General features: G+C 44.0%; 3 protein-coding genes across 4 annotated transcripts in view; 1 reads left to right on the forward strand and 2 right to left on the reverse strand.

Moving 5' to 3' along the window:
• The window catches only part of Moe (moesin), a 125,342-nt gene extending 123,619 nt beyond the window's left edge, over positions 1-1,723 (reverse strand). For both annotated transcript variants that reach the window (XM_077632041.1, XM_077632037.1), the window contains exon 1: positions 1,584-1,723. The gene's annotated coding sequence lies outside the window, so the exon portion shown is untranslated. The remainder of the gene's footprint in view (positions 1-1,583) is intronic.
• A 9,010-nt stretch (positions 1,724-10,733) lies between these two features.
• Positions 10,734-15,029, reverse strand: LOC144099023 (U7 snRNA-associated Sm-like protein LSm10). Its single transcript, XM_077632020.1, has 2 exons — positions 14,717-15,029; positions 10,734-12,641 (listed from the first exon to the last, which is right to left on the reverse strand). The coding sequence occupies exons 1-2, from the start codon at positions 14,848-14,850 to the stop codon at positions 12,353-12,355; spliced, it is 423 nt and encodes a 140-aa protein (XP_077488146.1). The 5' UTR covers positions 14,851-15,029; the 3' UTR covers positions 10,734-12,352.
• Positions 15,030-15,242: 213 nt separating this feature from the next.
• Positions 15,243-24,950, forward strand: LOC144099032 (solute carrier family 35 member E3-like). Its single transcript, XM_077632045.1, has 6 exons — positions 15,243-15,857; positions 18,841-18,951; positions 20,911-21,072; positions 22,992-23,074; positions 23,828-23,966; positions 24,774-24,950. Exons 1-6 carry the CDS (start codon positions 15,444-15,446, stop codon positions 24,837-24,839), a joined length of 975 nt encoding a protein of 324 aa, XP_077488171.1. The 5' UTR covers positions 15,243-15,443; the 3' UTR covers positions 24,840-24,950.
• Positions 24,951-26,409: the final 1,459 nt, after the last annotated feature.

The raw sequence follows: 26,409 nt of genomic DNA on the forward strand, positions 1-26,409 counted from the left end.
TCATGCATAAAGGCGCCGACACCAAAATTACGCGGAAGAAATTAAACGCACAGGCCTCGCGGCCTTCGGAAAAGGGTGAAAGCATGCTGCCAGCTGCACGCGAGCGTGTCATCATGTTGTCCATAAGATAAGTAGTAGACTCACTAATAGGAGCCGCTCTTTATTGCGCTGCCGCAATTCCGTCTGCTGTTTTGCCTTTCCAGGGGGCGCGTGCGTCGACAACCGCAGAGCTTCCATATACGCGCAAACGACGAAGGCGTACGTATACGGGCGGAAAAATTATTCGAAGTTTAAACGCGACCTCCACGTTTGAAAGCTTTGTGCCGAATTATGCATCTATTCGAGTGTATACGCGAAGGAAACACGCACCATTAGTGCCAATGAAAAGATCGTCCTCCTTTTCGGGAACGAATCGCGCTTGCGTTTTCTTTTGACAGTAAAAACACTTCCTTGTTTCGTCCACGGGTAACTCTGTAGAGCCTCATATGCCGAGTTCTTTTCTCAACACGCATCCTTTCTGTATTTCCCACAATTGTAGCGACGCTACAGCCCATGAGCTCATTCGGCCGCAATTACTGAGTTCGTGGCAAAACTCCGCCGTCTTTCGAAAGCCTCTTTCTTCTAACGGACCACCATTTGCGAAAAGCTTTACGGCTAACAGGGAAAAAGCGAGTTTAATATGTACCGGTGTTTTCCAAGGGCAGCGAACATTAACACACTTGTGTGTAATTGAAGAAGGGAATTGAAAGAGATTGCGCGTAATGTGCATTTTTGATGATACCGAAAGTTTGGCAGCATTATGCCAATATTAAAAAAAATGTTCCGAGAATGCAACGCGCATTCGAAGGGAACTGACACAAGCGGGGCTTAACCGTACAACTGCGCGAGAAAAATAAAATTTTAGCAACAATGTAATAACGAAAAACGACTTCTAGCTGCAAGAAGCGTTTCAGATATCGCCGTAAAATAACGCGTCAAAACAATATTCAGGAGTCATGTCAGCATATAATCGGTATACCAGGTTGCGTAGGTACTGTGCGATCACGGGGAACTGGATGTTACGGGACGCTCGTTCCAACAGATAGGGGCGTGTTCCCGCATCCGTGTCGCCTCGTCGATGATGGGGACGATGGACGAGGTTTCGGTGTAACGCACGCAGCTGGCTGCGCCCAACCGAAAACGCACGAAAAAATAACGTGCATTCAGTAACCGCTTTATGTACTTTAATTACCTCCATGACCGACAATTAACTGTCTATGAACACAGAGTACTAAGTGTTAATAACGATAAACCTCGTAAGAGAACTCCTTTTAGCAAAAACACCGTCAAGCGCTTTTGTCGGCTACTTGAGCACCACTGTCCTCTACCAATTCTGCTCAAAATTGAGAAATAAGCAAACTCCAATCGCAGACTGGTTGCGCGCGGCCAACTGCGGCCGTATGCCGCAACTTCGCCTGGGCACGTGACACAGAGCGCGATATTATGCCGCGCAATATAATATTCATTTTCCGCTAGAAAGAAATGAGAACAATAGCAACTCGGGCAGTAATTCTCGCAGTGGCCCGACCAAAATGTCAGCTCACCGGTTCGGATCCTCGCAGCAGCCCTAGCGCCGTACAAATCCGATTAGGAGCTGTATCCTCTCCGGCGCTCCCCTTGTTGCACCCTGCGCGAGCCGACCGCCGCACACTTCAACGTCGCGCCGCAAGGCACTGTTATCACGGCGCGCGCCGACTGCCCCAGCCGGCCCAACGTGATGGCATGCCGCTTGGGGGCTTTACTTGTGCTTACCACCGCCAGGTTCGCCCCAGTAGTATTAAGGACAAATTTCGGCGCACAACTTTCTGCAGACTGCGCTTTCCCACTGAGGTGTTTGCCCTCTTTATAGTTTGTCTGCTGGCCGCTGCATCCGCACCGCATTGTTTTTCTCGTAAACCAAGTGTTCCTGTATATGCTCCCTGCGGGAGCATATACAGGGGAGCATATAGAGGAACATATAGAGCATATAGAGAGGATGTATATGCTCCTGAGGGAGCATATAGAGGAACACTACGTAAACCAAGAGCGTTGGACGATTAACAACTGGACGCCCCACTCAAGCTTTAGTCAACATAGTGATGTGTGCGCGCGCGTGTTTTTATTGCTCCATCATGAACTAACCACGCGCACAACCTGTACACATTTCTTATTTTGTAAATAGTTTGTGTATATTACCCCTTCCCCTATCCTCTCTTCCTGTCCCATCACCTCTTTCATTTCATTTCTCCATTCTGCCTGCTATCCTTTACTTCCGCTGCCCCAGCTCAGGTCGATATGGGAGATGCCGGGGCTAGCAAAAACATTTTCCTTCCTTTTTATTATTATTTTAATAAAACCACTTACTACTGTAAATAAACCCACTGTTGAATCTTTGCTTAGCCAGCAGCGCCGCAGAGATATAGCCATCGTTTTTAAATACAAAAAAAAGTTTTTGTATCTTCTCTAGGCACGATCTTTTTAGTGAAGGACACATTTCAATCAATCGCTGCGGGAATAGCCAGATCTCAGCTAAAAAAAAAAAAGTATGATCAGCGATCTTGGACACAGCACAGCTGAGACTACAAATATAGTGCCTAGATTATACTGGCGCTATACTACAAATGCATTATGTAGCAGCAGACGCTCCTTCGGGTGGTGGTCTCATTTCATATCTCCAGTGGCTACCTTACGGGTCTTCGAACGCTGGCTGCGGCGGCATCTGCCGCTCTAGTTGCAGGTTTTGCCCTAGCCAAGGGTGTGACATTCCCGTAGAGCCAATGGGGACGATTTTGAAATGCGACGGTGGCGGTGCCTGGGAGTTGGCGGCGCGGCCAGCGCGGCTGATTAGCAGCTGCTTAGGGCGCTCGCTCGAGTACCAAAAACGTAAATAGTTTTCTCCAAAGAACAGTTTATTAAAGGAAACATCAGTAGTGACAATCGATGTACAAAAGTGATTTTAGGCATCTTGGGCATTGCAATATCAGTGACAATCGTTCTAAAAATCAAAATTAATAAATTCCATTATGGAAACCTAGAACACATGAGCCGCCAGATACCAGGATCGCTGCAATCGTTCCGACCGTGGCGACACTTACGGCGCGGACGCGCAACTTGCAACATGCCACAGCACTGCCCTAGCTCTGCCGCAGGGCCCCTGTCCTAACTTAGCAGAGATGGGCATCCTCACGAGGGCGAACCCTCATGAGAGCGTCCTCGCCCCACCTCATGAGGATTTCACTCGGTGAGGTGAGGATGAGGGAGGATGGGCCGGTGAAAATACGTGAGGACGAGGGTGAGGGAGGAAAGACATGGTGACGTGAGGCCGAGAAGACATGGTGAGGTGAGGGTGAGGGAGGGCGGAATTCACAGTTTGAGGGCGAGGGTGGTGGCTGGAACCGTACTTGGGGCTAAGGTGCTTTTGTCAGTGCCACCCTTTATGAATTCCTATTTTTAAGCGCTACTTCTTAGGTGAAAATTCCCGGGAAAGACGTAGTTTCTGCACTCTGGAGGTACACTAGGCGAACACGAAACGCGGGTAGCACATCTTCTCCTCGCAGTGATGTACTACACCGCCCAAAAAAGCGCTCTTCCAACTCAAAAACTTTTTTTTTAAATTGCGTAAAATGTTCGGTGAAACACCCTGTATAGTGCGCTAAGAAGGGGGCACTGGTCGGGCCGTGCAGGTGGCCGCCAGTCCAACGGGAACCATATGGTACCACAGTCAACATTTTCATTATCAGCCCCGAGTCTGTTAGATGAAACACGCAGAAATTATACCTAGTAAGGCTGTTGAATTCCCAAGTTCTAGGCCTCCTTTGCCGGAACGAAGTCCGATTTCAGCTCATTGAGGTTTCACAGAATTGGCAGCAGCTCAAAAAATGCTTTTGCAAAATTCCACTCTCAAATCAAAACCTGTTGGCGGCATTGGTGTGGAATTTTTTTATTCACGATGTGAATAGTTCAGTACAGTCATATCTCTTTTTTATATTCGATTTTCTCCGGAACTGCTGTATAGGAAAGCGGTGCCGCATTGTGGTGGGCAAAGGCGACTACTGTAGTCTTACCATGAAAATAAAGCAGCACCTTACCCATTTTGGTCTGAATCATCGGTCGCTCTGCCGTGCATCGTATAATGTGCTAAAAAAGAAAAAGTCGTACTGCCCTCCAAATAACATGAACATCTCTTGGTTTATTTCTGTCCCTGGTAAGACCTTTGACCGCGTAATCGCGTGCCTGATTTTATGAACCAGATTTCTACAAGGAATTGACTGTCAGCGTTTGTTTCGCATTGCTTATCTTGACTTTCTATGCTGTTGCTTGGCCTGAACATGCTTAGCTTGCTTGATATGTCATATGATGTAAGTTTGCGTGTTATTGCATCATTTTGGACTTGTACCGCAGTAGAGCTGGTCAGCCTCTACATTCACAGATCCCTGAGAGTCCTGATTCCGCTCCAGGCGCAGAGGTGTATAGCGGTTAAGCTATGCGCCACTGCCCTGCGATGGCAGGTGCAGCCATCGGTGGGGCTTGCGAGATCTATGTTGTTCCTGAGGAATCTCTCGCGACTAATCATTAAATTGAACTGCCACGGTGGGCAGTTTGCTCACAATCCGATGGGCAGCTTGCGATGATGTCACAACGTCACGTGGCCAAGGTGGCCCACGTGCTAGAAGCAGGCTTTGGACAGACAGACAACCACTTTACTGCGGATTGGAAGCGCTAGAGCACTAAAATGGCAACCACAGGAATACGTCACTCCATACTCGGGCAGTTAGTGATTACTATTATTCAGCCCAAATGCTGCATTTTAGCAAGCCGTTTAATTTTCAATTGGCTTCAATAATGTTTTATGTTAAGCGACCGCATAAGAGCCTCACTGCAGCGGAAAGCCGGCAGCGCACCGGGAGAAGACACTAAAGAAATAAAAAAAATAAACCTGGGGGAGCGGGTCCCGAACTCGCGGCGGCGCTAGAAAATCAGTTCCACTGGCCGCTACCTCAGACCACTACGCCGTCACCACAGCATTTTTTAAGCACGACGTTTATAAGATTGGAAATGTATTCTATTTACATTAACTAAGTTATTTACAACGCTTTTAGAATAAACCAAGAAACACATCGCAAAAAACAGCAACAGAGCAGTAGACGCGAGGTATAGGCTGAGCGCATCACCAAGAAGGAATGCCACTCCGGTTTTAAGTCGGTCGGTTCATACACTTCCTCAATTTGAACAATCTGTTGGGAGAAATCCTAACATCCTGCCTGTACAAACTGCCAAGCTCTCGTGCTGTGTTTGCAATGTCGTCGTCTTCGTCACGTAGCTGAGTTCACAAGAGTTATTGTTGAAAGTGTCAGTCTCTCACGCTGTAGTTTTAAAGCATGGTCTTCATCATCTTCCATCCGTGTGCGTGGAAGCGTCATCAGACGAGCATGTAGCAAACCGCACAAAATGATGGGAGATTAGAAGCAGTGAAATTCAGAAGACCCAGTGCAATCGCAATGTTATTAAGCGACCTAAAAAATTTCCTTCTATGAGTCTATTCCGTGCTTAACACTTAATGTAATTATCGTGGTAAACGCTACTGAATTGTTTTCTAGATACTCTTGGCGTGCATGAGGTTTTGTACACAGACACAACAACGCGCTGACTGATTTTAGCAGTCAATTTTAGCACAGTGGGCATGGCAGCAGCAAACGAGGCAGAATGCAATCCTTTTCCCTTTGCTGTCCAACTTAGTGATTCCAAATCTGCCCATTGCTACAGGAGTGGCAATCGCTTTCTAGTGGCGCTGCCCTGCCTACTGTGTGTTCAGCGTTTCCTTTCTTGCGTGATTATCAAAAGATCAGTTATCTTTTGGTGGTGTTGAAACAAATCCTGGCCCGATTGAAAAATTAATGCTATCAGAATTGCTAGAAGGCCAGAGAAAATTTAATTCAACAAGGGGGGGGGCCTGCAGGCATCTAAAAACATAACTGAGAATAAACTTTCCGGTTTAACTCAGCGAATTGATGGCACTGAAAAACAGTTGTCGGACATAAATGTTTTAGCCACAAAGGTAAAAGACATGGAATCGGCAATACCGGAACTTCAGGAGCAGCTTAGTACAATTTGAAACCAGATAGAAGATTTAGAAAACAGAGGCAGGAGAAATAACCTGATCATTTACGGAATAAAACAGCTTCTCGTACACAGGGTTCTTTTATGTGTAATAAAAACAGCGCATGTCCGTGTTTCTTCTTTTTCTGGTCCTTCGTGTTAGTTGCGCTGTTTCGTACCGTAAGTTAAAACAGCTTAGCGAGGAGACTAGCGAGGAACTGGAAAAGGAAGTAATTGATGTTTTTTTCCTCTGGAGCAAGGTTTAAGAGTGAGTGGTGTCAAAAGATGCCACAGGGTGGGTAAAAAGGAAAGAAATAACTAAGTGACCAGTCGTTTTGATTCTCCTCGACTTCTGTGAAAAAAATTCAATATTACGATCATGCTATTAACTCAAAAACACCAAAATGAGCTAAAAATCCAAACACTAAAAAAGTTTAATATCATTAGCTGAGGAGTTTTCTAAACGAATTAGGGAAATACGGAAACAAGAGAGGAAAAGTTCTGAAGAAGGGAAAGAGGGTACCAAGCTTTAAACCTAATCTATAAGAAGGGAGCAGTTACTTATTGGCATCCACCAAGCGCAGCTATACGGCTACAAAGGAAAGCTATACAGCTTCCTCAGAAGCTTCACAGTGAAAGAAAAAGTCATCCTAGTCCGGGGTTGGCAGAGCGACTGCTCCGGTGAGCCGGTGGTCCCAGATTCGTACCCCGGACCAGGACAAATTTTTCTTTCACTGCGAAGTTTCTGAGAAAGCTGTATAGCGTTCCTTTGTAGCCAGCTGTATGGCTGCGCTTGGCTGGATGCCAATGAGTAATTACTCCCTCATTACAAATCTACTCTACCTTCTCCTCCAACTCGTAACTGTCTCGGTTTTGTCTCACGTATTAGCTCAAACAGCTCACACATGCTTACCCGCTTACACACAACGGTATAAGCATCTAGCCTCTCATCCAATAGAGCCTTGAGGGCTTGTATTGTGTGTTTATTACTCGGTAATATCTCCAGAAGTTGCAGACTAGAAAATATAACTGGAATTTTAAAATGACTGTTAGTGAGGGCGAGGGAGGGCCGACGATGTGAGGATGAGGGCGAGGGAGGGCCAACAAATTTTTCGAAGTGAGGGTGAGGGAGGACCACGAATTCAAAAGTGAGGGTGAGGGAGGAGAAGTAAAAATGGGGGCATCTGCCCACCTCTGAGTCCTAACCCAGCACTGATCTACTGAAACAGAGCTCAGATGAGGCGCGGCATCGCCTAAGTTAAAAATACTTTGGCTGACGGGGACCTGTCAGCTGTCCGTTTAAGAAAGTCACAGACCAGGAAAAGTGATCTAATACACCTGTCGTAAATATCTCTGTCACGTACCAGCCTATTTCTTTCATAACCGCTGCTTTTGGTGGCAGTTGAACGCACAGGGAGCCGTGAGGTCGTAGCACGAAGGTGCCATACTAAAACGTTTCTCCTCGTTTACATGGCTTACAGAAAGTGAAAGAAAAATATAGTATATGCATGCTCCAGTGTGTGTATGTGTGTGCGCGTGCGTGTGTGAAGTTAACGGTCACTGAAACTAAGTAGCATGAATGTTTCTTTTTGTTATAACTTGTGCCTTAAACAAAGGCATATTAATAATGCAATTATTTTATTTATCGATGAAAGCTAATTGATTAGAAAGAAGAAAACAACCACATGCCTCCTGGATCTCAACCCGCGCTCTGTGTGGGTGCATATATATATATACATATTCTGATATCCACCATTTCTGACATCCGAACCCACGGCCTGCAGTGTGTGGATGCATATATATATATATATATATATATATATATATATCCACCATTTCTGATATATGCACCCACACACTGCAGGCCGCGGGTTCGGATATCAGAAATGGTTTCTGGGCAGCTGATTATTATTGATCAGCTGCCCAGAGATCACTGAAAAGTAAATCATTAGAGAGAAAAAATTTCAAGCATTTATTCGACGTTTATATAGCAAACAAGGGAAGGTAAATGAGGGGGTCATTTGACAAAGTCATGAAAGGAAGTCAACAGTCACCGAAACCAAGGAGCATAGGAGAATTTTTTATATTTTTTAATTTGTGGTGCTCAATATGGGAGAATAATACTTCAACTATTACTATTCTCCCTTCTTCAGCACCACAAATAAAAAAATAATAATAAAAAATTCCCCTATGCACCTCGGTTTCAGTGACTGTTGGCTTTCTTCATAAGTATATATATATATAAGGTACTTAAGTGAACTGACACTTTAAAGCTATTTTCTGCTGCACCTCGACCTGACTCATCTTGAATGCCGACACTGTGGAATTCTTCTCTCGAGCACTGTAAGCGCCACCCTTTGGTGTAGTCCTTGCTCAGTTACCGGGCTGCTAGCGTGTAGCCAAGTTTCTTTGCCTTCCTTGCAGGCAATGTCAAGATTATAGCACTCGATAATCTTGCTCAGTTAAAATTGTTGCTGAGTGCTATGGCTTTGCTAAGCTAGAGTGGTAAGGATCTAAACACATAAATATTTATTATTGAAAGCTTATTAATGTAAAAGTCGATTGAGATAGAGGTTGTTTTGAGCTACTGGTGTGGTTAGCCTTGTAGTTATTCTGCAAAAAAGGGAGAGATTAAAATTAAGCAATTCATTTCCAGTTAAAACGTGCGATTGTTTCTGTGCTACAATCAATGCACTATTTTTGTGAAGTCTTTTAATGGTCTGATGCATCTCAACATGCCGACATGCATGTCTATGACTTCAACACAGACAAAAAAGCATGACAATGGCAAAATTGTGGCCCTGGCCTTTCTGGGACCAAAAGCGAGTTTCTGTCTCTGTCTAGGGAACGGGGAGCCAAGCACTCCGATTCTAAACGAGAAAAAGAAATGATCAGACTTGAGGATAAGGATGCTGGGAAAAGCTTGGACAAGTGAGTGTTCTGTAAACTTAGGTGATTATTAGACAATTTGTTTGAAGGGATCTATCTTCAGCTGTTGAGAGGCCAGGGCCTGTATTCTAAATTGTGTCCTTTAATTTTGGACACTCAGGTGTCGCCGAAAAGACATTTTCAAAAGGGGACGCGAGGTAGAATATGGGCCCAAGTTGCTTGTGTAGTGGACAGCCGCAAAAGAGGTACTCTGCACGCAGTTTAACCTTGTGTTCTAGCTACGTCTAACTTGCTTACTGGCTTGCAGGCAGTGAGATAGAAAAACTATCTTTCCAGTTCAAGTTTGAGCCCATGTAGAGAGAAAGCTTTTCTGAAGCCGCTAACACTTGGATGAACTGATGAACAGAATAAGTCTGAGACACCCCTATCTGGTTTTGAACTGTGTTCATGGCCATGACTTAATGCTTTTGTTGCAGTTTGTTATTCACGGCATTATTGTTTGGCAGCTGCCATGGTGGCTGCTGACCCGAAAGACGAGAGTTCAATCCCGTCCGCGCCAATTGCATTTCGATGGAGGCGAAATGCTAGAGGCCCGTGTACTGTGTGATGCCAGTGCATGTTAAAGAACACCATGTTGTCCAAATTATGTGATGTCCTCCACTACAGCGTCTCTGATAGCCAACCAACCGTGATAGTGTGGTAGATCTTTTGTGGGGGTGACAGAAAAGTGGCAGATTGGACTATTTCATATAGTAAGAACAGCAAAAATGCTTGCATTCCAATTTCTTATACCTTGCTCTAGCTGATTCTGGCATGCTTTGATGATTTGTATCAGGTAGCATTGGTGTCATTTTATTGCCTTATTGACTGCAACATTTACGTGAACATTTCCAGAAACGCAGTCATAAAAAAGGGGCAAGATGTTTTAAATAGGAATAGTTATTTATTTATTAGTTACCTGCATCGCCCCGCAGGGCATTACAGCAGGGGGGTACAGACTTCATCTATAGGTATAAAGCGATTATTGCAGTGCATGGAAAAATGCTTCGTTAGATGTAATACATACAATGCTCGATGGCAAACTGTTTCAGTCCCGAACAGTTCTAACAAAAAAAGAATAACGCAAGACGTCACCCCTGCAAGAAAATTCTCTGACCCTCAAGCAGTGGTCCAGTCGCTTTGATATATAATGATGTGCCTGGATGTATTGTTCGCGGTTTATGCCAGTTTTTGAATAATAAATCTCATGGAAAAATTTCAATCTGATGTACCTTCTACGGTCCTTCAACTCTTGCCAGTTAAGTTTTTGTTTGCTTTCCGTCATACTAACTTGCCAATTATAATTACCAAGAACAAATCTAACTGCCCTATTCTGAATTTTCTCTAATTTTCCTACACACTCAGATGTGTGTGGGTCCCAGCAAACACATCCATATTCAAGTATGGAGCGTAAATAACTGAAATACAGCTGCGTTTTTAAGTTACTTGGTAAATGGCTAAAATTCCACCGTAGAAAACCCAAACGTGACGCTGCCTTATTCGCAATATAATTAATGTGCTTATTCCATCGTAAGTCCGATGTAAAAAAGACGCCTAGATATTTAAATGACTTGCTTATGTTGAGAGTAAAATCATTAATTCTATACCTATACGGATGATTAGCACGTTTTCTTGTGAAGGTGACGTGAACAGTCTAGTCAACCCACTTTGCAATGCTTATATAAAAAAACTGCAGAGGAGATACCTGTGTGCCATGCAAGCACACTGACGCACTGAGTGATGCGTGCACTGCACGTGTCAAGTGACTGAGAAGTTTCTCACCTTAAAGTGAAAATTGGTGGTCTGTTGTTACTAAATAGTCCCACATTTCAATGCTGGTCAATGAGAACGCTATCCTGATACGCTGAAGTGCAGGGACTCCTGCACAGGAAAGCTGCAAACTCAAAAGGTGTGCATACTGTTATTTCTTCACCTCGAAGAAGTTAAAAAAAAACAGAGTACTTTGCCTCCGTCGTAATACAGCTGCCACGACCGGGATGCGATCATGTGCTGCAGTAGCCAAACACCATAGCCACTGAGCCACTGTTGCAAATAATCTGCATGGAATAGTACTGTGCATCAACAAACAGGCACTTTGATGTATTTACGGTAAAGATGGTAGTTTTTCTTGTCACCAGAACTAATTCTTGTAACACTCAAAAAGTTGAATCGTGAGGCGAGACTTCAAACTTTTCCTGTAATAAAGGAGTAATCGCTCATTAGCATCCACTTATGCTGAGGAAAGTTTCTTCCCCAGAAACTTCACTGTTTATGAAAAATTCATCCTGGTCCAAAGATTTATAGCTTTATGGCTGCTTTCATCTAATGTTTTCATCTAGAGGCATCCTTTTCGTTGAAGAACATTCATCAGTAGATGCCAGAAGAATTTACCTGTCAAATTCCTAAAGCGATTTCTAAATGTTCTGACGCACAGAAGCCACAGGCGTAAAAGGTGCTGCAAGTTTGCAATATGCTTATTGCCAAATACACTGCTACCAAGGCTTTGGCATATATGCATGTGCCAACTCAATGATGACAGAAACAGAAAGCTAAATTATGGCAGTTTAGAATCAAGAATTTATATATTTCATGCCTTAACAAAAGTGAAGAAACAACTGCTTGTGCAGTTTTCACCATAAAAAATGCACAGGTAACCGCTAACAAAAAAGCCAATGACTTCGCGTGGTCACTTACGAACTCGTAAGGAACAGTGCCACTAGAAGTCGTGACCACCTCTCAAGGAAAGTGCAGTATGGTCTACTGTTAAAGGAAACGTGATCGTATGACCACAGTGCTTCACCAAGCACTGCCATGAGGGCCAGCGAGAATCAGTGGCACCAGGTGCGTGCTCAGTAAACACTGCTGGCTGCTCTTTCCACGTATGCGCCTCGTGCTTGCCAGCTCTCAGCGGCAGCATTTTGCGAAGTGTGGAGGCCACACAACCACACGTTTCCTTTAGCAGTGCACCATACTGTACATAAGCAGCAAAAAATTTTACCTACTTTGGCTAGTTACTTCCAAAGCATGTCAAAAGAATCCAGTCACAAATCACGTGAACAGAGAATGGGGTGACCCCCGCACGCTATAAACATGGTCTTGAAAGTGTAACAGCAAGGAGTGCACTGCCCTGTGACCAGCACTTGCAGTCAAGGCCAGCATAACATAGTTACGGATCACTGCAACAATCGCATTGCAGGTTAAAAATAACCACATTATCCACCTCTTGTTCATGCAGGCACGTATCAACTACACTGTTGGCACGTTGATTTGAGCAGCGCTGGGAGGTAGAGGGCCTTGCTAGATGAGAATGTCATTCACGTCCTTGAGCAGCCTTGGAACCCTGCTGAAGAAGCCTCTCTTGTTTCTTCTGCCGAATCTTCTCTCGCAGTTGGCGTGTACGCAACACAGCTGCTGATACATTCTCTTCGGATTCTTGCTCCACCCTAGTGGCCTGCAACTTCAGTGCGGCCACCATGTCGATGTCGTCTGGGATGTGCACGTACCGCACTTGGCGCCCTTGCACAAAGAAGCTCGTGTAGGCCTCCTCTTTGCCACCAGGACTGACCACCGTCACATTTCTCAGGTCCATATTCATGTAGCTGCAGGAGAATAAAAGGTCCTTTTTTGAGAAATATTCCCAGGCCCATGAGTGCAGTTGCCCCGTTATTTTCATCATCAGCCCAAGTCCATTGCGGAGCAGAGACCTCTCTCGTTCATTTCCAATCAACCGTATACCGCACCGGCTATGACTGCCCTATCCCCGTAAACTTCCTAAACTCATCTGACTCCCAGCCGCTTCCCTGCTAAGTTTTCCTTCTCTTGGAGTCTACTCTGTTGCCCCAAGGGACCACTGGTAATCTATTATCTGCATTACATTCTCTGCTGATGCTCATTTCCTCTTTTTGATCTTAGCAATGATATCATTAACTTCTGATTGCTCTCTAACCCACTCTGCTCTTTTCCTGTCTCTTGTGAAGTTACCCTTATCATTTACTTTTTCATAGCTCACCCCGCTATCTGCAATTTGATTGCTTAACTGAGGCAAAGTTCTTTCTTCAATCTGCTACAAGAAAGAAACTCTGGAATAATCCATGTAGTTATAGAAGTAATAGCATGGTTGTAAAAGATGTAACTGCCAACCTGTAGAGTCTCTAGCAGCTGGTGTTCAATGTAATTAAGATTTGTGAGTAACTAAGGTGTATGGCACGTAGTTCTTAATCCGTCATCACTTTGCTATGCTTGACATAGCAATTATTGACTTAGCCCATTTAACCTGACCAGCATGCTTGTGGAAAACAGCTTTTTGATTAAAACGCGCAAGGCTTGAGGCCAACAACTAATAACTTATGTGCACTGAATAACATCTCATAGGGACCAAAAGTAAATTCAAACTGACTACTGCTACCCGTACATCCCTCATTTCCTGGTTTCCAAACATCATCATCACCGTTATCAGCCTAACTACATCCATTGCAGGAAAAAGTAGGCATTACATGGCCTACCCGTGCCCATTTCTTCTTGATTTCGACTAGGATATCATTAACTGATGTTTGTTCCCTAACCGACTCTGCTGCCTTCCACTCTTAACATTAAACCTGCCATTTTCTTACCATAGCTCACTGCAATGTCCTCGGTTTAGGTGCAACCATTTTCGTTAGCCTCCACGTTTTTGCCCCATAGGAAAGATACATCTGCTGTATACCTTATTCTTGAAGGATATTGGTGTACTGCTATTCATCACCTGAAAGTGCCCAAGTGCCCGCCAATTGCACCCCACCCAATTGCTATTCTCCAAGTTATTCCACTCTTGTGGTCCGGATATGTGGTCACTACCTGCAACCCTGTTAACACTTCGAATGCTTCGCTGCTTATTGTAAACTGTTGTGCACTTCTGAGACTACTCAACATAACTTTAGATTTCCTTGCACTGATTTTTATAACAACTGTTCTGCTTTGCCTAACATAACACTAATTTATTTGCTGTGTGCATAACTTCAGCACACAAGACCGCGGAGACTTCATGTTACTACAAGGCTGTTCAGCAATTTTGAACAGGTCAGCAGGGGGTGACATATCTACCAACAAGAAACAACAAAAACTACATTACGTTTTGACAAGCACTGGGACCAACTGAAAAACACACTTAGGCAGTCAAGGTTACTTTTGCGTCTTGTAACTTTTTTTTTTGTCATTTTTGATAATGATTATGAAAGCGTCGTGTTTATTAGCTGCAGTAAAAAGTGCTTGAACTACCGTGTACGCAGCTTCGTTTTCTTCAGTAAGAGGCGACAGCTCGCGCTGTCATTTTCGAAACATGTATAGGCAAATTGCTAACACTTGTGACTGGCAGGACGACAATGGTAAAGGATGATGAAAGTTTACCATAGCGAATTACGCTGGACGCGTCCGTCCGGTATCGGTTAATGGTAAAGGGCATGCGTTTTAAAGAAATTTGCTAGACAACAGGTTTGCTCTGCAGGTTATATGACAGCCGCTGCGCGGTCCCTGGCGTTTATGTGCACTTCTGTTTTTTTCTTTACAGCATCTTTTCATTCTCTTTCCCGCTTCTAAAGTGCACGTTGTAATATTCATACAAAAGCACTCAAAAGAAGCGTCCGGCACTTGACGCTCGGACGATGTGTTGCATGATAAATGCATGAAAAAAATTCCTTACGCATCAACGCTTTCTACGGTGCCCCAAACACTGAGTTCGTTGCGCAGCTCAATCGTCGTTTGGCGACCTTGCAGTGCTTGTAGCATCAGCACCAGCGACTTGGAAATTAATGCACGTTCCCGCGGTGTTGCCATGACAAGGAAGAAAACCAAGCTGCAGAGTCAACTTGAACAAAACCATGTGGTTTGTCACACTTCCGTAGCCTGACCGCTCGAAACCATTCTTTGCCTTTTGTCACTTTTGTCCACACGCTTTCTTCTACCTTTTGTCCCGCGTTTTTTCAGCAGGCGCAGCAGACGACTACAATCTGATTAAAAAAAAACCCGCAGTTTCGTAGCTGAAAAGGTTTTAGGAGCGTAAAACGCAGCCAACAGTGAGCGCAACTTAAAAATTAAGCTTTTTTTAGTTTTTGTTGTTTAATGGGGAAGCATTGACGAGATAAAAAGCAAAAAGAAGTTTATGTTAGAAGATTAAGAAGTCTCAGTCAGAGCCAGTCGGTCCGTAGCCGTTGGCTCGTTTATCTGTCGCTCTGTTCCATAGCTCTGTCGCTGTCGCTGCTGTCGCTCTGCGGTGTTCCAGAAAACGGCAGAACATCAAGTGCGCGAGCCGCGATCTCTGTCCATACAAGTGTTCTGCAAGCGGGTGTGCTTTGAGCAATGACTGTAAGGCGATCGGCGTTCGTTTTTGATGGTTGAAATACGGATACGCCGCACCCCTGAGCCCAACGATGTCTCTAGACGGGAAGGATGCTGCAGGAAGAACTCCCGGCAACGGCTTCACGGCGCTATGTTTGTCATGGAACGTTATCCTTTCAATCGTCATCGTGATCCTGAACAAATGGGTGTATGTGTACGTCAACTTTCCCAACGTCACAATGACTATGTATCACTTCATGATGACTTTCGCGGGACTGCTCGTATGCCGAGCCTTCAACGTGTTCCAAGTGAAGCACCTTCCACTGCGGCAAATGTTGCCACTGGCGATGTCTTTCTGCGGCTTCGTGGTGCTAACCAACCTGTCACTCGGTCACAACACGGTGGGCACGTACCAAATCATCAAGATGCTCACCATGCCAACCATCATGGTCATCCAGAACTACTGGTACAACAAAAGCTTCTCACTGGGCATCAAACTCACCTTGGTTGGTAGCGAATCTACTGAAAATGTTGTTGCGCGAAGACAGCTTGTTTCAGGTACTTCTGGCATTCGGCCGCATTGTTACTGCTTCTGAAGCCATGCAACTGTAGAACTTTTAAGGTAGCAATTATTTGACTTTGAAGGCAGAAAAGCGTTGCCCGGTAATGTGCAGTACGTGTGTATTCGGAGCGACGCCGTTTCCTTTGTGTAAACGCTCCGCAGGCACGCGCGAACCTGGGGTGACGTGATTACACCGGACGCTCGGGAATATGACTCGCCAGCGAGTAAAAGAACTTTGTTATTTGGCTTTGCTTTTGTTGAAAAATGCAGAATAATTATTTTCTACAACTGGAAGCTACTGAAACAATGTAATTTTCAACTCTGCGTAATGAGGGCTGTCAAAAGTTGGCACTGGCATGCTAGAGCCTTTGAGTCCTGCGGGTAAGCTAAAGGGCGCACTGCTACATAATTTTAGTAAACTGAACTTGAGCTTACTGAATGAAGTGTGCACTGCGAGGGGTCATGTGCAGGCTCGTTTAACGTTAGACAGAGATTCCATAAATTCATGCCCCCATGAGTAGGCTTGATCGTTCACTGCATTTTGGTACACCTTTGCACATACCGGAGCATATCTTCCAAAGTGTACCCATTTTCAAAATAACCTTGCAAATCATCGACAGTTCTTCAGCTGTGATGGCATCACATTGGTAGTGCTGCTGAAAATTTTGTCCTGCGTGGCTGTGATGAGTTTTAGGAGACAGCCGTGACTTGGAAGGGGATAAGGTTTCGTTGAAGCATAATTTGTTGATGATGTCGCAGTGAAGCTAGAATAATACACAAGCCTCCATCTGAATTTTTGCAAAGGCTCCCTGTGAGCAGCTGCATCTGTTGTCCCGGAATCTCGTTTTTTTCTCTCTTGGTCATCAGTTATGACCAGGAATGTAGAGACTGCACATGTTTCTGTGTTCATAACTAGGGTCCTTCATTTTTGGGTTTTTTTTTTTTTCAGGAATTTGGCACGTAAAAATCGGGCAATATATTTTTAGCTGAACTTCGGATACAAATCGGGTTATTCAGCAAAAGCTTGCGTGAGTGAGTTGTAATCTGGTCATATTTTGTAGTAGATGGGGATTCACTATAAACGCTCGTTTTTGTGTGGGGCATAAAATGGTTTATTCTTTGCAGCAGGTGTGCTGCAAACCTTGGACAAAATATATTTTCTTTTTTTCTCATTTATTATAAATATTTCGCCTCACATGTTATCATCTACTGCGCAACACTTCAGCGTCCGTGAAATACCGATCTACCTTATTTTGTACTCTGCAACAACATTCATTCTACGTCACTGCGATCATTTTAAATGCAAAAGAGCGTTGCAGAACGACATCATTAGCATAGGCGCTTGATACAGTGATGCCAATGAGAAATTTGGGCAGTACCCTCACTTTTTCTTCACGCTTCCGAAACATACTGTTTAATCTTGGAGCTAGATTAAGCACCATCATAATTAAAAATCCTTAAAACAAGTTTAGAACGACCACTTTACTGAAGACACCCCTTTGGATGTCCGCTAATTTTCTTGCAGTGTCTCTAGCTTTGTCGACGCAGAAACAAAGTTTCCTTGAAGGTTTCTTTTTGGAATTTGCTTGGGGTGCAAAAATCGGGCAAAATTGGGTTTTACCTGAAAACGAAAAGCCCTATTTTATTATAATGCTGTAACACTGTGCTCAAAGTCATGGTCACCTGCCTGCAAAAGAGGGAGAACTGAGAGTAACCTTTGGCATTTGACTGCTGAATGGCATGAAATGGCTTTTGCAAAACCAGAAAGGGTGTAACTTCCCATTAAAAGTGTACAAAAATAGGTTGCGGGTCTGCTCTGTTGATCAAGGAGCAGACATGGGGACTTGCAAAATCGTACATTAATGTTTTACTCAAATTTCTTGTTGTTTGTTACATTTGGAGCCATTGTTACCCTGCATACAACAAGGAACTTGAGGAGTGAGTGAGGCCCACACTAAACTTATTGTGTGAGGTGAAGAATCTACAAACAACATAACTTAAATAAGCTGGCCAAAATGGCTCACTGAAGTGGTGGCCTTGTAGAGCGGCCACCTCGCATTCAGGAGGCCCTGAGTCAGATGCCAAGTACTGTAGGGTACCCATCATCATCATCACTAGCCTGACTACGCCCACTGCGGGGCAAAGGCTTTCTAATGGGTACGAGATTTCCCTCGGCCTGGTGCTTGGCTCTTATGGTGTGAAATGCTTGGAAAAGGCCTTTTGGTCAACCTAATCCCTTCCTTGATGGAAAATCCATCCGTGAGGGTCTGAAATTCATTTTGTGTGGTAAAGCCTCTTTTGGCCCTTTTTTTCACTACTTGAGACGGGAGTCCGAGACCCATTTTTCAAGCATTTCACCCCAGATAAGCTGAGTACCAGGCCAGGTGAAAGCTTGTTCCTATTGTGTCACCAGTGGATGTCTGGCAGCTCTGGAGTTTGAACCCTGTACCTCCCAAATGTGAGGCAGATGCTCAAATAAACTGGGCCTAGTGGCGTACACCAACTTTAGATAGGTCACCCATAGTTAAGAAAAATAGTCAAATAATTGGTAGTAAATAGGACATACAGTGAGGCTGCATTTGCAAAGTAGTTTGTCTTAACTGTGTAGACTGTCACAACTTGTGCTTTTGCATTCAGTTTTTCTGAGTAGTTTTTGGAAGTCCATAGCAGTGATGGTCTGTTCCTTCCTATTTGGCAAACATACCCATCTTGTATGTGCAGGGATTGTGTCTTAGCTGTGTGTGACACTATTCACCTGTGCTGTTCCAAAAGGCTAAGTCGAGCCTGTGCGGTCACAGCTGTAGGTTGATGGGGCTGCAGAGTGTATTTCGACTTGACTTTTTCGAAAGCTTTCTTTTTGTTTGTTGTTTTTGTGATGTGCTGATTTGGTTGCATGTGACATACTGTACTTGAATGAATGTGTGCAGATTCCACTAACACTGGGCGTGTACCTGAGCACCTGCTACGACATCCGGTTCAACCTGTTAGGCACTTGTTATGCACTGGCAGGAGTATTCATCACCTCCCTTTACCAAGTGGTATGAGCTATACTGGCTTGCGGCCTCCTCTTCTTTACTGTACCTGCACTGCTTGTGTAACTTTGATTGGCAGAAGTAGCCTTCAGAGCTTTTGTCAGCGTGTGGCTGCAGTTGAGGCCCTTTCATTTCTTAGTGAATGGTCTTGAGCCATGCATGTGTATTGCAGTAACTGAGAGAATTGGCAGTAGAGTGAATTTGCTTCACTGCTATTTTGTGCCTCTGAAACTTGGTGTAGAGAATGTGGAGTGCTCAGTAAGTTTGAATTTAATTGAATTGAAGTTTATTCCACAAGAAAGAAATGTTTTGAAGAAGCCTTGCAAGAAGCTCTAGGAACTGCTTGGGTAGCATTGATTCCTTTGTCTCCACGGCTTAAGCTTTTTTATCCTGGCAAGCCACTCTCGGGATGAAGCACAACAAATGGTAGAACTGGGACATGTGAAGTCTAATGGTAGGACTACATATTAATGTGGATATAACCAAGGTAATAGGCCCCTTCTGCAATTTTTTAACCTAGGTTCACATCAATTCTGCAGGACCTCTGAACAGTGGAACAGCAAATATTTAAGGCGGGATATATGATTGTAGTTCATGTGTTTAATGAAGTGGTGTACATGTCAGAATGGCTCCTGTGACAACACCATGTGCACTTGTGAATTGGTTGCATGTGTGCTTAGCACCTTGGCCTTGTCGCCTTACTCTTACCAGTGGCCAGTGATGCCGTTAGGCTAAGGCGCAACATGGGAGTCCAGATCAGCAGTTATGAAAAGGGTCTACTTTGAAAAGTTTGGTAAAGCAGTAACAATTTGTGATAGGGAGTAAGAAATGGGTTGTTGTTAAGGAGGGCACCCATCTTGGCCAAGTAATTGCTGTGGACAGATCATTTGAGAAGAAATTAGCAGATGGATAAGAATGATGGTGGCATGTACTTGGCTGTCGCTCAAAAATTATGGACAGAAGTTTACTCGCAGCCCTGAAAACGAAAGGACTGTTTTTGCCAAAAATAACCAGGCTGCATGGTTTGCCTTTCGACCATTCAGTGGAGCCTTTACCGCTTACTTACGATCAGAAGGCTTCTAAAGTTGAGGACAAGGGTTCTCCATACTGTACAGAAATTTAGAGATTAAAAGGTGCCATAAATGCTCCTCTTTATGACGGAAAAGAAAGTCATGCAGCCTGGTTACTTTCGGCAAATATGGTACATAAGTTGCGCATCTTGAAAACACTCAAGAACAGGTTATCGGTCCGGTGGGATCATGGTCAGAAAAGAAGGCAGTAAACAATGTTTTGAACACAGAAAGAAGTGACAAATGACTGTGCATTTGTTTGTCCCTTTCCTCTCTGTGCTGTCCTCAAGGCACCTATCCTGAGGTTGCTATTTTATGAGGCCACGACTTAGAAGTCCACATTAAGTCTAGAAAGGGTAATGAAAAAACATTGTGTCAGATTGAAAACAGTGCGGTGAGCACTGGAGAAGAAATAAATGGATGTATCAGCAGTCAGGGGCAGAAAATAAAGCTGCATTGAAGTTACCAAATGTAAAGTTGAGGGTAATTTAAGTGAAATTGAAAAGAAGAAATAGACATGGGCATTACATGTGATAAGCAGGACGGACAGCCATTCTTTAGGCTGACAGTGTGAATATCAGGGGAGGAAAAATGTATGTGCTTGTTGGTCCTATGAAGTTGCCAGTGCAGCATGGTGTTATCGTCAACAGTGCCTTTATTCCTCTATGATGGCATGCAGAGACTAGTGAGCCGGTGGAGTTCGTGCATTGTTGATGATGATGCTAGTTTGATAAGTGATGTGTTACTGGAAAAGGTACATTTAAAACTTTTGTTTGAATGCAGCATCTTTTAATTCCATCACCTAATAAAATAAAGTAACAGCCGAGGAAGCTATAAGACTTTTACCTTGTGAGTACAGCCATGTCAGTGATGAATACGTCCTTTTCTTGTGCAGTGGGTCGGTGAAAAGCAGAAGGAGTTCCAGGTGAACTCCATGCAGCTGCTATTCTACCAAGCACCGCTGTCGGCACTCATGTTAATGGTGCTGGTGCCATTTATTGAGCCTCCTTGGGCCCCTGGAGGGTTCTTGTACCAGTCTTGGAGCCGGCTGCACCTGGTATGCTCACTTTTTCCAGCTGGACAGTGCTCCAAAGCTTGGCAGCTTTCTCTAGCGCTGTTTAATTCAAACACTTGTGTTGTTCGCTCTTTAAAAGGGCGCCGAGGGCAACTCCGTGTAATTTTTGTTCTTAGTAAGAATCCTTTGCGGCTGTATGGATCTTTCCGTGGCAGCAAAAGACGCATTTATTGCTGAGAAAATTGAATTTAGAAATTTAACATTTTTTTTCTTGCAGCTAAATTTGAATTTGTGACATCAGGACACTGAAGAACTCAGAGGTCACCGTTTGAAACTGAATGGCAGTGTAGCATAGTTTGAGAGATCTGTGTAGGAAATTTCAGTCTCGATGTAACTGCAGTTTGTTTGTGAAGATGGCTGGCCGCAGCGATGCCTTGTATTTCATTTGCTGGTCTTTTCTTGTTTATAAAAGCTCTGTTTTCAGTTAAAGCAACCTATTTGTAATTAGAATGCAGCAGTCTATCGGTGCAGGTCAACTTTAGTTTCAGTGTTCCTTCAAGGAGAGGAGACACCAAATTTTTCGGACTATGTTATTGCCCTGGAATGATGCGTACGACGTTTGTAAACATGGATTACCACGTGGAATTTGTTAGTGCTCAATAAATAACTTGCACTAATTGATTTTTTTTTCTTTGCAGTTTCAGTTTCGTTGCCACACGATGGTTCCGACATCGCAGGTGAGTATGAGGTCATTTGAGGCATTCAAAAACTGCAATACATGTACCCACTGCTTTCTTACTTTAATTAATTCAAACTCCCATGCTGAACTGCTGCAGAAGTCGGAATGGCAGCAAGTGAATAAACAGGTACTGCAATTTTTGTATGCCTCACGTGGCCGGGTGCTCACTTGTGATGTCGCAACCATTTTTTGACTGCTGAAGCCAGAAGCATGGCTACGTGAAAGAATAAATTCAATTATTAGTCGGGTACTGAGCGTAAACAAATTTCAATTGGTGATTCATGTTTGTAATGTGCTACACCTCATTCGAAAGCGAAAATACACTACGAATATTTGGTGTCTAAATGACTAGCGATGAGGTCGATGTTTGTAGTAGCTTGAAAAAATAATGTAGTAAGTGTGCAACCACCGTGGTCCACAACTCGAGGACTGCTGTGACCGCAGGGACAAGATATCAGGCAGAAGTAGCATATGGATCTTCTCCTTGGAATACCAGTGCAGCAAGTCTCTCTGAGGCATTTCAGTTATTTCCTATCCCATCTGGGACCTTTGTAGGATTGGGTGCTATAGAGAATCTGATTGCTTGAACCAAAGAGAAAAAAAAGCATGGTGTGTGAGAGAAATGAAAAATAGTTACAGAATCAAATGGTATCTGAGAATGTGTTCAGTGGCAAGAAAAAAATAACACCAGGAAGGAAATACCAATGTTTCTCTGTCGAAGGAAAGCAACGGTGCTCTAGTGTGTTGGTACAAGTGAAGAATGAAGAAAGGTTATGGTCGTGATGGCTTCTTTCAGAGTTTGAGGCCAAGGCTCATGTAGCCACGCAGTGAGATGCAGCTCAGCGAGTAATCTATGGTGCTAAAAATTGGAGGCATTACTGCGCCAGTGGATTAAAAGTGTGATTAACTCTGTCAAAACTGCAGAAGGTGTAGCGGTTTGCTTACTTTTCGATGAATTCAAGCGTATCACTGTCATTTTTCGTGTGCATGTTCAAAAGTATAGCTTCATAGGATTAGCCAAAGTTTTGCAGGTTAGAAACTTTGTATTCTTTAGGGCTACACATAGTGTATGCTATAAATAGTTGTGTCAACAGTTGTGTGTTGTGTGTCAACAGGAGAGAAGGTGGAACCGGAGTGGAGAAAAGTGATTGCAGTGGAGGTACCAGCAGTGCTCCTGCTTCATAGCTCCCAACCATGGCTGAAGCGTTGGCTCTTGTTTCAGGCACTGGTGCTTCTGACGGGTGTAGTGGCCTTCTTGGTGAACCTCTCAATCTACTGGATCATAGGCAACACCTCCGCAGTCACGTATCCTTGGCGTTGTTGTGTTTGTTGGAGCAAGCACTTGAGCTCAGCTTGTCTATTGCCAAGTGACATGCGAACACTTGAGAACTGGCCTGATTGGCCATTTTATATTATGAAGTGAAACCTAAGACTTCAGCAGGCTTGTTTTTTTTTTTTTTTGGGGGGGGGGGGGGTGTTGACTACTACCTTTTGTTTGCTGTCAAGTTTAGTGCACAGAAACAGGTGATGAAGCGATGATGAGGTGCAGCTCAAGTTGGCTTCTCAATTAAACATGACTGCATGACTCAAAGCCCATCAAGACAAACAACCAAAATGACAGGGGCTGGGACTGATTCATTCGACCATGCACAAATTTATGGGAAGCCATTGTCATATGGCAACACACAAGCAGTCTTACACAACTTCGTAATGCATGTGGTGTCGTATGATGATGGCTTGCTATAAATTCTGATGTGGTTGAATGAATAAAGACAATTAGCAGCCGGCACTAGTCCTTGTTGTTAACATTGTTTGTGTTTGTTGTGTACTGCAGATTCAAGATGAGCATAAAACAGTTAGCTTGAATCTGACTCTTCGATCAAGTTTCTTGGATAGCATTTTGAGGTGCAAAGAGTGTCATTAGTACATTTTGTAAATGGAGAGATGACTGGCATTATAATATGGTGCTTGATAGAATCAAAAGCCATGGTATGCATCTTGGTACAGTGGCAGCCAACCATTAGGGTTCCATTGTGTTCCTTGACCACTTGGCAACAGCTACAACGTGGTGGGCCACATGAAGTTCGTGCTGGTGCTCGCAGGCGGCTTCATTGTCTTCCAGGACCCCATTCACTTTGAGCAGGCCATTGGCATCGTGGTTACTGTGACCGGCATGCTTCTGTACACATACATAAAGGTGCAGCAAAACACAAGCCAGAGGCTAATGGGAACAAAACCTACGATGGCGTAGCTATAGTTTTGTATCAGGTGAATTATCAGTCATGTGCTGCAAAATAGTCACTATGATCGCCACTGCAGTGCCATCATGGATGTGCTTGTAAGCACAGATTTTGGAGCCTGACAAAGAAATGAGGTTGCATGCTGTCTCCTCCCTGCTGGTGTGTGGACAGCTCACTGCAAGTAGGCAATTTGTGGACATCGTGGTTTCAGTTCCCACCTTAAGTATGTAGTCATTTAGTAGAAGCATTTTGCTCACGGATATGTTGTTCTTGAAGCCGCCACGTTCAGAAGTGGCTGGCGTATGTATTTGTCCTTTTTACGTTGCTCGGAGTGCAGTCAAAATTGCCGACATCTCTTGCTGCGTAACCTTTCTTAGAATCATAAAAGTGAGTTTGAAATTCTCACTGATTCGGGTGAAGTGCAGTTAAATTGAAACTCTTGGGAATTGGCAAAGCAAGCATGTGAGTGATAAAAAGAGGAAATGGAATTCTCATTAAAGGCTAGCGAGTAGATAACTGATTTCTTTTAGTCCGCATACTTGGAGACTTCAGTTTTGCACTATGCGTTCTTTGGTATGAGGTAGAATCTGCCTAATGTATCCTAAGGTAGGGAGTGACACAAATTCTAGCTTAGCTTTTTGACCTGGGGCACCCGTGTACTTTTGAAAGTGCGCAAAACAGTGAGTGTCTGTTGGGTCCGCTTTGCTGTATCTTCTCATTTATGCAAGCTCTTGTGTCCTCTGTTTTTGCTTGTTATTGCACAGCTGAAGGAGGTCCACGAGGCTTCATCCCCTGCCTTTGTCCAAGCCAAGCTGGTCATCAAAAGCTAGTCAAATACAAAAAGTATGCTTTGCCTTGCAGGTGGGCCTCACTTGTGAGAAATGTCATGCAGTTGGATATACGTGCCATTCAGTTTTGAAATAAACACTGTCTTTACCACACTGATGTAGTCTGTTTGCTTTTCAAGTTTTGTGCTAATATGCTGTAGCAAATACTATAGCAAAATATATATAGCAAGAACTCTAGTGGATATAATGCAGTGTCGGTCCACTGGAAGGAAGATGCATTATGTATAATTAGCACAACAACCTAATGTCTCGTCATAGTACAGGCCTACCAGGCCCGGCGCATGCGCGGAGCCTTCGAAACACGTACGCATGCGCAGTGGCATACGGCGCTACATGCGCCGCACTAGGACGATTTCCGGTCTGTGGTAGCCGCCATACCTATTCATTTGAACAAAACAAGGCAATTTATCGTCGTTGATCTTCCTTCTGAAAAGGCATTTTTGGCGGGTGCACCTCAGCTTGACTCCAGATCGCCAGTTGGAGCAGGACCGTTGCTGGTAAACATTTTCTTTCGTAGCAAAACTACCGCCTGCGAAGAGCGCACTGATGGAGGTCGTTGTTGTTGTTAGCCTATCAAAAGATGGCACATACCCACACTGGGGGATCGGCCAAGAATCGGGTGGCTATTCAACTGAACTCAATTAACAAAAAGGAAAAGCACGTGGGAGCATAACACCGGTGAATTTTTCGTCATGAACAGAAAAGGGGTCTGATGGAGGTCTTTCGCGCTAGTATCTTTTTCGTCGTTATCAAGATGTGTCCCTGATTATAGTACAGCAAATCGCCGAATGTGCGTATAGTTCAACAGTCGACTTCGAAGTGCACAGCCAGGTCATAGTGTTTAAAAGTTATGAAGAGAATGATAGTATGAAAAGGTGAACATTGTGGCCCATCCTGTCGTGCTGAAAGATAGAAAGGGAGGAACCTGGCGTGTAACTCAAGGAAAAGTCGCATTTAATTATATTCTGGCGTGCGACGTTCATTTTGACAAATTTGCGTATCAAGTAACCGATGATATGCGCCAAAATGCACGGCACATATAATCCTATGTGATTGATAGAATTAGTAACTCGCACTAGCGCAAAAAAAAAAAAAACTACGTGCCCCGTCGTACACGTAATAGCGGTAAGTGCAATACTAACAGTAATCACAGGTGGCGTCCGGCAGCTTTTTTTTTTTTGTTGTGCGTCTGTGCGGTTCAGCGGCGATTCAAACGAGTGCGGCGCTTACGGAGCCGAAGTGCATCATATGAAGTATTCGCATGCGTTTACTTGTTTGGAATTCATCTCTGCATCTGTCATTTCCCTGTGGTTTAATGTGGAAGGCGGAGCACAATTACATTACAGTGAGGAAAAGCGCAGCTGTAACAATGCGCACTGCCATTTTCAGCATTTGGCACATCTAGCAAAAACGAAAACAGTATAGACGCTGCGTGATTCAATTACATATCACAGGTAGAGTTTTCTTTCTTACCCCAGCACTACGAAAAAAAGTTTGTATTACAAATTGCCTCGTGATGCATCGCAGGCGTCAGATGCAACTGTGAAGAGGA

The sequence above is a fragment of the Amblyomma americanum genome, chromosome 7, assembly GCF_052857255.1.
Source record: "Amblyomma americanum isolate KBUSLIRL-KWMA chromosome 7, ASM5285725v1, whole genome shotgun sequence".
Lineage (NCBI taxonomy): Eukaryota > Metazoa > Arthropoda > Arachnida > Ixodida > Ixodidae > Amblyomma > Amblyomma americanum.

Bases quoted from the DNA above. Each gene is read 5' to 3' on its own strand.
- LOC144099023 (XM_077632020.1), bottom strand. From the start codon at position 14,850: ATGGCAACACCGCGGGAACGTGCATTAATTTCCAAGTCGCTGGTGCTG. The intron at 12,642-14,716 runs GTAAGGAATTTT...ATTCTCCTGCAG, and splicing joins ACCGTAGAAAGCGTTGATGC to CTACATGAATATGGACCTGA.
- LOC144099032 (XM_077632045.1), top strand. From the start codon at position 15,444: ATGTCTCTAGACGGGAAGGATGCTGCAGGAAGAACTCCCGGCAACGGC. The intron at 15,858-18,840 runs GTTGGTAGCGAA...GAATGTGTGCAG, and splicing joins TGGGCATCAAACTCACCTTG to ATTCCACTAACACTGGGCGT. The intron at 23,967-24,773 runs GTGCAGCAAAAC...GTTATTGCACAG, and splicing joins TTCTGTACACATACATAAAG to CTGAAGGAGGTCCACGAGGC.